Below are 12666 nucleotides of genomic sequence, written 5' to 3'. Positions count from 1 at the left end.
TTCCACTACACCCCCGGTCCTTCGTTCCACTACACACCCGGTCCTTCGTTCCACTACACACCCGGTCCTTCGTTCCACCTACACCCGGTCCTTCGTTCCACTACACCCGGTCCTTCGTTCCACCTACACCCGGTCCTTCGTTCCACCTACACCCGGTCCTTCATTCTACTACACCCAGTCTTGCCACCTGTGCACTGAATCTCTCCTTGCCTTCTCAGAAACTGGGCCGTTCCCATCTTTTGCAGTTTTCCTCAACACCTCCCTCTCTACTTCCCATCAAACTTCTACACTGCTTGCATTTCAGTAACACAGTCTTCAAGAATCAGCCTAATTAATCTCCAGCCAAAGCAAACGGCCAGGAATGCCTGACCCAAGGGATTCATTCACAGGCTAAGCTAAGCTAGTCAGACTCAAGATTCTGTTTCTAGCAGTTAAAAACAGAGGGTGTCAGGGCATGATTGCTCACACCTGTAATCCCTGCACTTTGGGAGGCCAAGGAAGGTAGACAGCTTGAGCACAGGAGTTGGAGACCAGCTTGGGCAACACGGCAAAACCCCATCTCATCAAAAAATATGGGCCAGGCACGGTGGCTCACGCCTGTGATCCCAGCACTTTGGGACGCCAAGGTGGGTGAATCACCTGAGGTCAGGAGTTCGAGACGAGTCTGGCCAACATGGTGAAACCTCGTCTGTACTAAAAATACAAAAAAATTAGCCTGGTGTGGTGGTGGGTGCCTGTAATTCCAACTACTTGGGAGGCTGAGGCAGAACTGCTTGAACCTGGGAGGCGGAGGTTGCAGTGAGCCGAGATTACGCCCCACAGCACTCCAGCCTGGGCAGAGCCAGATCTTGTCTCCAAGAAAAGGAAGAAAAAAACAAACACAAAACAAAACAAAAACCACCGAAAGCTCATCAGCTGTGTTAGATGAAAATGGCCGCAGCATCACCATGATGAACCATGTGGGAGCTGAGGAATAAAGAAAAGCCACCAGTATGCAAAGAATGGTGTGAAGCAGGGAACCCCAAGAGAAAACCTACAGGCCCCAGAAGAGAAACATAGAGGAAAACAGATATGGTTCTTAAACACTTTGCAGTTCCAGCTGCTAGGACCTACACCACTATTCCCTTCAAATAACCCGTCGTCCTTTTCCAGAAGTAATCATTTCAGTTGGGTTTCTATTCCATGCAGGCATGAAACAGAAAAATCTTCACTGGAACATACCTTATGTGGCTTACCTAAGTTAATCTGGGAAGAAAATAAACTAATCAGAGATAAGATTCACAACCGGGTGCTCCCACCTATAATCCCCACACTTTGGGAGGCTAGGGCAGGAGGATGACTTGAGCTCAGGAATTCAAGACCAGCCTGGTTTACAAAGTGAGAACCCTTCTCTACAAAAAAGAATTTTAAAAAATTAGCTGGGTGTGGTGGCACACACCGGTGGTCCCAGCTACCTGGGAGGTTGAGGTGGGAGGCTCGCTTGAGCCCAGGAGGCAGAGGTTGCAGTGAGCTGAGACTGGGCCACCAAACTCCAGCCTGAGCGACAGAGCGACCCTGTCTCAAAACAACCAACCAACCGCCAACAACAAAATGACTCACCACAGTTTGCAGTTATGATCAGACTAAACATCTAACACCTCTTTCTTCCTTTCTTTTCTTTTCTATTTTTTTTTTTTAAATAGAGACAGGGTCTCACTTTGTTGCCCAGGCTGGTCTCAAACTCCTCAACTCAAGTGATCCTCCCACCTTGGCCTCCCAAAGTGCTGGGATTACAGGAGGGAGCCACTGCACCTGGCCTCCCACACCTATTTCAAAGAATTATCAAGCAAAACTCACTGAACTTACTCCAATTAATTAGTTTCTCTGCTTCGATAAAATGCTTCCAATTAGCTATAGAGATACACCCTGTTTCCTTGTACTTCCTGTTATTGAAGGTTTGTGGGAGCCGTGTGTCAAGCGCCTCTACTGGCTCCATTTTTCAATCAGCGAGTGCTCACCGCGTGTCTCTGTGTCACCTTTTGGTAATACTTGTGGTGTTTCTCTTTTTCATTATTTTATCTATTACAGTATCTGTGAACATTCTCTCTGATGTTACTATTCGGTTTTTGGGCACCACAAGCCAGGCCCACACAAGACTGCAAACTTTATGCTCTGACTGCTCCACCTACTGGGAGTTTCCCATCTCCCTCCCTCTACTCAGGCCTCCTTATTCCCTGAGACATGACAGTATTAAAATCAGACCAATTAATAACCCCACCATTGGAGGCCTCTAAGCACCCAAGTGAAAGGAAGTGTTGTACATCCTCAAAATCAATCAATTGCTAAAAATGATTAAGCTTAGTGAGAAAGGCATGTTGAAAACTGAGACAGACACGCTAGGCCTCTTGCACCAAACAGCCAAGCTGTGAATGCAAGGAAAAGTGCTTGAAGGAAATTAAAAGTGCTACTCCAGTGAACACACAAATAACAAAGCAAAATAGGCTGGGCGCAGTGGCTCACACCAGCACTTTGGGAGGCTGAGGCAGGCAGATCACCTGAGGTCAGGAGTTGGAGACCAGCCTGGCCAACATGGTGAAACCCCATCTCTACTGAAAATACAAAAATTAGCTGGGAGTGGTGGCAGGCGCCTGTAATCCCAGTTACACGGGAGGCTGAGGCAGGCAGAATCACTTGAACTTGGGAGGCGGAGTTTGCAGTGAACTCAGATCGCACCTTTGTACTCTAGCCTAGGCGAGCTAGACTCTGTCTCAAAAAAAAAAAAAAGAAAAGAAAAGAAAACAAAACAGCCTTACCGCTGTACTGCTGAAAAGGAGAAAGTTTTAGTGGCCTGTATGGAAAAATCAAACCAGTCACAACATTCCCTTAAGCCAAACCCTAATGCAAAGCAAGGTTCTAACTCTCTTCAATCCTATGAAGGCGAAGGGAGTTAAGGAAGCTACAGAATAAAAGCTGGAAGCTAGCAGAGGTTGGTCCATGAGGTTGAAGGAAAGAAGTCATCTCCGTAACATCAAAGTGCAACAAGGTGAAGCAGCAAATGCTGATGCAGAAGGTGCAGAAACTTATCTAAAAGATGTAGTTAAGATAATTCACGAAGGTAACGACACTAAATATGTTTACGTTTGACAAAACAGTCTTCTACTGGAAGAAGCTGCTGTCAAGGACTTTCACAGCTAGAGAGAAGTCAGTGCCTGCACTCAAAGGTTCAAACAGGCTGACTTTCTTGTTAGGGGTCATGTAGCTGGTGACTTCCAGTTGAAGCCAATGCTCATTTAACATTCCAAAATCCCGGGTCCCTTAAAAATTATGTTAAATCTACTCTGTGTTCTAGAACTGTAAAAACAAAACCTGGAAAGATAGCACATCAATTTACAGCATGGCTTACTGAATATTTTAAGCCCATTGTTGAGACCTACTGCTCAGAAAAAGGATTCAACATATTACTGCTCATTGACAATGCACTAGTCACGTAAGAGCTCTGATGAAAATGTAAATAAAAATGAATGTTGTTTCCAGTCTGCTAACCCAGCATCCATTCTGCAGCCCACAGATCAAGGAGTCATTTCAACTTTTAAATCTTATTTAAGAAATACATTTTGGCCAGGCATGGGGGCCAAATTTCAACTTTGGGAGGCTGTGGTGAGAGGATTACTTGAGTTCAGGAGTTTGAGACAAGCCCTGGCAACACAGCAAGAAACCATCGCTACAAAAAAGAAAATTAATTGAGTGTGGTGGTCTACTCAGGAGAGTGAGGCAGGAGGATCACTTGAGCCGGGGTGGGGAGTCAAGGTTACAGTGAGCTACGACCACTGCACTCCAGCATGGGCAAGAGACCCCCCCCCCACCTTTTTTTTTTCCCCAAAGGCTATAGCTGCCATAAATACAGATTCCTCTGATGGATCTGGGCAAAATAAACTGAAAATCTTCTGGAAAGGATTCACCCGTCTAAATATCATTAAGAACATTCATGAGTCATAGGAGGTCAAAATACCAACATGAACAGGACTTTGGAAGAGGTTGATTCCAACCCTCATGGATGACTTCGAGGGTTTTAGAACTCACTGGAGGAAGTCACTGCAAGAGAACTAGAATTAGAAGTGGAGGATGGCGATGGGACTGAACTGCTGCAGTCTCATGAGCAAGCATTAAAGGGAGGGGAGCTGCTTCCTATGGATGAGCAAAGAAAGTGACTTCTTGAGATGGAATCTACTTCTGGTGAAGATGCTTTTAACACTGTTGAAATGACAACAGAAGATTTAGAATACTGCATAAACTTGGTGGATAAAGCTGCGGCAAATTTGAGAATGACTCCAGTTTTGAAAGAAGTCCTACTGTGGGTAAAACACTAGCAAACGGCAACACACGCCACAGAGAAACTGTTTGTCGAAGACATCGCCAATTAATGCAGCAACTTCACTGCTGTCACATTTTCAGAAACTGCCACAGCACCCATCACCCTGATCAGTCAGTAGCCATCAATTTCAAGAGCCTCTACCAACAAAAAGATGACTCACTGAAGATTCAGGTGATCGTTAGCACTTTTTAGCAAAAGATTTTTTAAATTAAGTCACGTGCGTATTTTTAGATGTAAAGCTACTGTACACTTAATAGACTACAGAATAACGTAAACGTAACTTTTATATGCACCAGGAAACCAAACAATTTGTGACTTGTCTTATTGCAGTGGTCGGAACTGAACCAAAGCAAGCCTGTACTTACTAGCAGTTTAGCTTGCTCTGGAAGAGTGATCTGTTCCCTTTTTCCATCTGGATACCGCAACATCAGCTGTGCTTTTGGTCCTAAAGGAAGGGTTTAAAAAAAAAACAAAAAACGGGATACAGGAGTTTAAGACAGAGTATTAGTTTAAATAAATATGTAAATAAATACAGCCATTCAGCAATTATTCAAGTGTTTTGCTGGAGTGCAGTGGTGCGATCTCAGCTCACTGCAACCTCCGCCTCCCTGGTTCAAGCCACTCTCCTGCCTTAGCCTCCCAAGTAGCTGGGACTATAGGCACATGCCACCATACCTGGCTAAGTTTTGTATTTTTAGTAGAGACAGGGTTTTGCCATGTTGGCCAGGCTGGTCTTGAACTCCTAACCTTGAACTTTTGAGATGGAGTCTCACGCTTGTTGCCCAGGCTGGAGTGCACGCCCAGCCCCAATATCCAAGTTTGAAGGAAAGTATGTCTATAATGTAACTCACCATTTACATCTATCCCCTCCACTACTCCATCTGATTTTTCAGGTGGCATCTCGAGTATCTCTGAATCCACAGCTGGCAATCCTTGGTGGTTTGTGGCTGTTCCAGTTCCAGGATCAGTTCTGACTGGGGGCTCATTCAGCGGCCTTCTATTCTCCTCTTTTCTATGCCCCAAATCTTTATGGGGAGACTTTCTGGACTTGGCAAGATTCTCTACCTCTTCTTCTTCATCAGAGCCACAAACGGATATGAACTCCTCACTGCCAGAAAAAAGTTCAGACTCAGATTCTTCATCTGAGCGGCTATCCTGTTTTGTCTGTGTTGAATCGAAATGTGTTTCTTGTAAGGAGGCTCTGATGGCAGCTTCTAGCTGGCTGTCTTCACTTGCATCTATAAGGCTCTCCTGTGAGATGGAGTCATAAAACACAGGAAGAAAAACAAGTTAAACCAAAAAACAGGTCAAACAGCATAAGAAATATCATAGCTTGCCATTCATTATGATGTTCTGCTGACTGTATCCCTTCTACTTTAAGAGCAAGGACTGTGTCTTACATAGCCACACTGGAATAGAGATATATACGTGTGTGTGTATACACACACACACAAACACACATATGTTTTTGTTGTTTTTTGTTTTATTTTGTTTTTGAGATGGAGTTTCACTCTTGTTGCCCAGGCTGGAGTGCAGTGGCGCAATCTTGGCTCACTGCAACCTCAGCCTTCCCAGGTTCAAGCGATTCTCCTGCCTCAGCCTCCCGAGTAGCTGGGATTACAAGCGCCCGCCACCATGCCCAGCTAATTTTTATTTACTTATTTTTTTGTATTTTTAGTAGAGATGGGGTTTCACCACGTTGGCCAGGCTGGTCTCAAACTCCCGATCTCGGCCTCCCAAAGTGCTGGGATGACAGGCGTGAGCCACCGCCCCCAGCCTATATATATCTATATATTTTTTAAGAGACAGGGTCTCACTATGTTCCCCAGGCTGGTCTTGCGCTTCTGGGCTCAAGTGATCATAGGCATTTTTAAAAATATCAAAATGAAAGCCAGGAGTGGTGGTTCATGCCTGTAATCCCAGCACTTTGGGAGGCCAAGGCGGGTGGATCAAGAGGTCAAAAGATCGAGACCATCCTGGCCAACATGGTGAAACCCCGTCTCTACTAAAAACGATTAAGCTTAGTGAGAAAGACGTGTTGAAAGCTGAGACAGACACAAAGCTAGGCCTCTTGCACCAAACAGCCAAGCTGTGAATGCAAGGAAAGGTTCTTGAAGGAAATTAAAAGTGCTACTCCAGTGAACACACAAATGATAACAAAGCAGGACAGGCCGGGCGCAGTGGCTCACACCTGCACTTTGGGAGGCTTGAGGTGGGCAGATCACCTGAGGTCAGGAGTTGGAGACCAGCCTGGCCAACATGGCGAAACCCCATCTCTACTAAAAATTCAAAAATTAGCTGGCCATGGTAGTGCACGCCTGTAGTCCCAGCTACTTAGGATGCTGAGGCAGAAGAATCAATTGAACCCGGGAGGAGGAGGCTGCCGTGAGATCGTGCCACTGCACTCCAGCCTGGTGACAGAGCAAGACTCCATCTCAAAAGCAAAACAAAATAAAAATCAAAATGAACAAAATCAAGAAACGTTTATGTATTACCTGCCTAGAGAAAGACAAGAATTAAAAGTTTTAACTATAAAGTCAAAACACCACTCTTTAAAATGACTAAAACATAGAGACCAGTGTTTACTTTGTTCACCACTTTATTCTTCAACTAGTAATTCCATTAATTATAATGAAGGTTTTCATCATGATAACGAGAAATGCAAACTTCTACAGTTTTTCCCTTTTGGTAAAGTTCTAATGCCATAGATTTTACTAAACTTAATGAATCACAAAATAATGTTATTTGAGTGGAACTTACTCCTGACTCAAACATACTATAGAAGAAAAAAATTGTAAGATAATCTAAAGTTGAACACTGGATATCTCACGATATTACAGAATTACTGCTAATTTTTAAGGGTATAATAATGACATGGTGATAGTATTTTAAAAAATAAAAAAGCCTTTATCTTTTAAATATAAATCCCAGAGTATGTATTAATGAAACAATGAATTCTGAGATTTGCTTCAAAATAATTCAGATATGGGATCTAGAGGAAAGAAGACTGGCCATCTGTTGATAATTACTGAAATAAGCTAATGAATACAAAGAGGCTCAATAAACTACTTCAACTTTGAATATGCTTAAAATTTTCCACAATAAATAGGTAAAAAAGAAAAAAAAGTGGGTTGCCAATAAAAAACTAAAGAAACCACATTTTGTTTTTTACTATCAGGCAATCATGTAGCAAAAAATTAAAGGGAAAAACGTTTTTGTTTTTGTTTTTTTTTTTTTTTTTTTTTTAGACAGGTTACTCTGTCACCCAGGCTGAAATGCAGTGGTGCAATCTTGGCTCACTACTCCCTCCACCTGCCAGGCTCAAGCAATCCTCCCACCTCAGCCTCCCAAGTAGCTGGGACTACAGGCACAAACCACTACACCCGGCCAAAAGAAAATTTAAAAATAAACTAATTCACCACCCCTAAAAAGCAAGCAGAGGTGTCTGTGTGACATGCAATGGCTTAGGTGGATCGTAAATTTACAGCAATGACGCTGCACAGATAGCGTGTAGCTTGACTTTAAAAATTGTGGCCATGGCAGACACTATCAGGCTCCTATTGAATTTCATTCTCCTCTGATTTCCTTACAGAACCCTAATTAAGTTTATAAAACATGTTCAACAAAAAAATTCATTTTACTAATTTCTCTTGTAGCTAGAAAATAGTATTGAGCAATAGCAGTACTTATTGAAAAATTATAGAATTAAATGCTTATATTAGAAGAGAGAAAGGCATCAAATTAATGACCTAAGCTTCCCCACCTTAAAAAAAAAAAGAGCATACATCCAGGAAAAGAAAATAAAATTAAGCCCAAAGAAAACATAAATTAATAAATGACCTAGAAAGCAAATACAATAGAGAAAAACAAAAAACAAAACCACCACCAAAATCCCAAAGGCAATTGTTGTTGTTGTTGTTTTAAGAGGCAGAGTCTTACTGCTGCCCAAAGACTGGAGTGCAGCGGCCTCACAGGCATGATCACAGCACAGCACATCCCTGAACTCCTGGGCTCAAGCAAGACTCCTGCCAAGCAGATGGGACCACAGGCACATGCCACACCCCCGCTGGTTCCTTGAGATCAGTAAAACTACTACGCCTCTAGCCAGACTGTCGGGGAAAAAAGGGAAGCCAAAAATTACCAAAACAGAATTAAGAGAGGGGACAACTATAATCTCTATAGTCATTAATGGCATCACAGGGACTATAATGAACTCGTCAATATAGTAAAATGAACAAATCCCTAGAAAGATACAGCTTGCTAAAGCTTATCCAAGAAGAAACAGATAACCAAGTAGTCAGGTATCCACCAATCAGACTGAATTTGTAGTTTAAAACTTTCCATCAAAAAAACCTCTAGGCCCATGTCGCTTCACTGGTAAATATCATCAAACATTAAGGAAAAAATAATAACAATTCTACAGACACTACTGCAGATAACAGAAGAGGAAGAAACACTTCTCAATTTATTGTGAGGTCAGCATTAACATGCTACCAAAAGCAGAACATGACATTATGAAGCATTCCATGGAAGAGAGGAAACAACAACAAAAAAGCGCCCAAAAAACTGTAAATCAAGCAGGACTGCCTGAGGTCAACAAAATTTCTATACCATCCCTAAGGGCTTTTCCTTAAATAGGCACTTTATTATAGGTGATAACTGAAGGAAGTGTTCCTCACATCTTCTAAAACTATTTTTAGGCTGGGCATGGTATGGTGGTTCATGCTTATAATCCCAGCACTTTGGGAGGCCAAGGCAGGAGAATGGCTTGAGCTTAGGAGTTTCAGATCAGGCTGAGCAACATAGCGAGATCCTGCCTCCACAAAAATAAAAAATTAGCCAGGCAAGATGGTGCACACCCGTAGTCCTAGCTACTCAGGAGGCGGAGGCAAGAAGATCGATTGAGCCCAGGAGTTCAAGGCTAGCAAGTTTTTTTTTTCCCCCATGTTCTCTCAAGGTTGCAAGGACTACAGTGAGTTAATATTATGCCATTGCAGTCCAGCCTGGGCAACAGTGTGAGACCACATCTCAAAAAACACAATACAGTACAGTACAACACAACACAACACAATAAAAATTTTGCTGGGTGTGGTGCTCACGCCCAGAATCCCAACACTTTGGGAGGCTGAGGCAGGAGGATTGCTTGAGGCCAGTTTGAGGCCAGCCTGGACAACATATGGAGACCTCCGTCTCTACAAAAATTTAAAAACTTAGCTGGCATGGTGATGCACATCTGTGGTCCCAGCTACTTAGGAGGCTGAGGTGGAAGGATCGCCTGAGCCCAAGAGGTGGAGGCTGTAGTGAGCCATAATCACACCACTGCACTGCTGCTTGGGAAACGGAACAAGATCCTGTCTAAAGAAAAAAACAGGCCGGGCGAGCTGGCTCACGCCTGTAATCCCAGCACTTCGGGAGGCCGAGGAAGGCAGATCACTTGAAGTGAGGAGCTCGAGACCAGCCTACCCAACAAGGCGAAACCCCGTCTCTACTAAAAATACAAAAATTAGCCGGATGCGGTGGTGCATGTCTGTAATCCCAGCTACTTGGGAGGCCAAGACAGGAGAATTGCTTGAACCTGGAAGGCGGAGGTTGCAGTGAGCCAAGATCACACCACTGCCCTCTAGCCCTAGTGACAGAACAAGACTCCGGCTCAAAAAAAAAAAAAACAAAAAAAAAACCCCAATAAAACAAAACTATTTTTATCCCCACAGCTATCAAACCCAAATAGCCATGAAAACCTATGTGAGATTGCTGTATCTTTGCAAGTTCAGTCTCTTATTTGTAACTAATCTTGATACCAATTATCAAACAGGTCTACCTAGTAATAGTACATTCTAGAAATTAAGTATAGAAATAAATTCTAGGAGGGACAGAGAGCCAGGCCCTAAAACTATATTAACCAATAATAACGCTCAACTATACCACGAGAGTTGTTTCAACAAAAACGAAAAACACCACTTCCAGCCGGCTATGGTGGCGTGTACCTGTAGTCCTAGCTACTCGGGCAGTTGAGGTGAGAAGACTGCTTCAGCCCAGGAGTTCCAGGACAGCCTGGGCAAAATAGCAAGATCCCATCTCCAGAACAAAACACAAAACACACAAAAAACCCATCACTTGCACTGCTGTTTAGACCTGGCTATCAGAAGCCCTCCCAGAGCTGTCCCTAAGGAAGTAGATCCCTCTACCACTGGGCTTGCCAGATCAGTCCTCCTGCTCAACCTATTCACACTGCTTCCTTCTAAATCCAGATCTGGGGGCATCTGCCTGCACTCTAGCTGCAAGACAGACTGGGAGGAGTATGAGTATCATGATTTCACCGAGAAGATGGAACTCTCAAATGGGAAATTGAGGAGGATATCTAAGATGCTATAGCCACAAGTGACAGTTGTCCACTAGTTCGATTATCATTACCATCTTAACATCAAACATTTTATGTAAGATGCTTATGACCAATTACATTTATTTTCCCATCACCACCTCCTAATTATACTTACTGAACGGGCACATTTTTTGGGGGGACTGCTAGAAAGTCCATCCAGTTGTCCATGTTCACCCAGAAATCCCGTCACTTGGTCCAAGAAAGAAGATACATCTAACTGGTGCCATTCTACTAGCTTCTGACCTAAAGATTAAAACCAGGATATATAAATATAATATCTATAATCTTTCTGAACATTCTCATTAAGTATCTCTTTCAGCATATGCATAATTAAAGTGTACTGTAAAGACACATCCACTCCACCAGCTTATGCTATATACTGTCTTCATAACCTAGAAGTCACATCAATTATACTCATCTAACAGATTCCCACCCATCATGATAGAGCAACTATCTTATCTGCTGCTATCACTTACTGCCATTTAGGAAGAAGAGATTCAGAGAAAGCAATATTATATAAAACACAATTAATTAATAAAACCAGCTCCACCCTCTGCTTCTTGGGTGGGATCACAACTAGTATCTGGGCAATCTTAACATTTTAATGATTATTAAAAAAACTTTAAAAAATTCCTTTAAAAAGGTAAGATGAATATATCAGTTATTCTTCAAAAGAACAGAACTGCACAAACATAAAATACTACCATCTCCCAATGTTGCCAGAAAAAGATGTCTTAACTATATACATCAATAGATGTTTAAATAATATAAAGGGGAAAAAAAACAGGAAACCTTCACCTAAATTACTATAATTCTGAAAACAGATCCAGTCAAATATTAAAGATCAATTGAGATAACTGAAAGACAAGTGATAGGTTAAAAGTTGCACGCTGATATAAATCTTACCTGTCCGTGGGTCCAATATGGAAACATAGGGGAAATCCCCTAACTTATAAAACTGTATGTATCTCTGACCTTCCTCACTGTCATGATAAACCTGTTAAATCATTGACATAAAAAAAAAAGTCAGCCTCTAAGAAAAGAACCAACTATAACCTTGTTATATACCAACATCAATTAGCTCTCCAAATACACCTCTGGCATATGTATTAAGATCTCACTCCTACACTAAAGAGATAATGAAGGTCATCTGGTTCGAACTCCTTCAACTTCCTACTTTCAGCACCCTCTGGAAATTTACCATAAACATATCAATCCATTCCTCTTCCTTTCCCAGTTCAGATGAGGTATCCTTCTTCCCGCTCAAGTTATCTGTCAACCTATGTCATTCATAACTCTCAACCATATACATCTTAATAAATCGCAATGTATTAAGATTATGGGCCGGTCGTGGCGGCTCACACCTGTAATCCCAGCACTTTGGGAGGCCGAGGCGAGTGGATCACAGGTCAGGAGATCGAGACCATCCTGGCCAACATGTGAAACCCCCATCTCTACTAAAATACAAAAAGTTAGCTGGGCATGGTGATGCGTGCCTGTAGTCCCAACTACTCAGGAGACTGAGGCAGGGGAATTGCTTAAACCTGGGAGACAGAGACTGCAGCAAGCCGAGATCGCGACACTGCACTCTAGCCCAGCGACAATGCAAGACTCTGTCTCAAAAAAAAAAAAAAAAATGGCTCTGCATGGTGGCTCGCACCTATAACCCTAGCACTTTGTGGGGCAGGGGCAGAGGACAGCTTGAGGACAGGAGTTTGAGACCAGCCTGGGAAACATAGCAAAACCCCATCTCTACAAGAAGTTTGTTTTTGTTTTTAAATTAGCCAGGTTTAATGGTGTGCACCTATAGTCCCAGCAACTCAGGAGACTGAGGTGGGAAGATCCCTTGAGCCTATAGGGGTTAGAGGCTGCAGTGAGCTATGACTGCACCACTGTATTCCAGCCTGGGTGACAGAGTAAGACCCTATTTATAGAA

General features: G+C 42.9%; 1 protein-coding gene across 1 annotated transcript in view; it reads right to left on the bottom strand.

Annotated features, from left to right (window-relative positions):
• The window catches only part of UBXN7 (UBX domain protein 7), an 85383-nt gene that overhangs the window by 4083 nt on the left and 68634 nt on the right, over nt 1-12666 (bottom strand). Inside the window, exons 7-10 of the mRNA XM_011978725.1 lie at nt 11637-11727; nt 10846-10973; nt 5203-5602; nt 4717-4796 (exon numbers count right to left, since the gene is read on the bottom strand). Coding sequence (XP_011834115.1) covers nt 4717-4796; nt 5203-5602; nt 10846-10973; nt 11637-11727 — 699 coding nt within the window. The remainder of the gene's footprint in view (nt 1-4716; nt 4797-5202; nt 5603-10845; nt 10974-11636; nt 11728-12666) is intronic.

This window comes from Mandrillus leucophaeus, unplaced genomic scaffold (assembly GCF_000951045.1).
Source record: "Mandrillus leucophaeus isolate KB7577 unplaced genomic scaffold, Mleu.le_1.0 Scaffold199, whole genome shotgun sequence".
Lineage (NCBI taxonomy): Eukaryota > Metazoa > Chordata > Mammalia > Primates > Cercopithecidae > Mandrillus > Mandrillus leucophaeus.
Note: the sequence above shows the minus strand (reverse complement) of the source record. Positions and strands in the feature narration are given on the sequence as shown.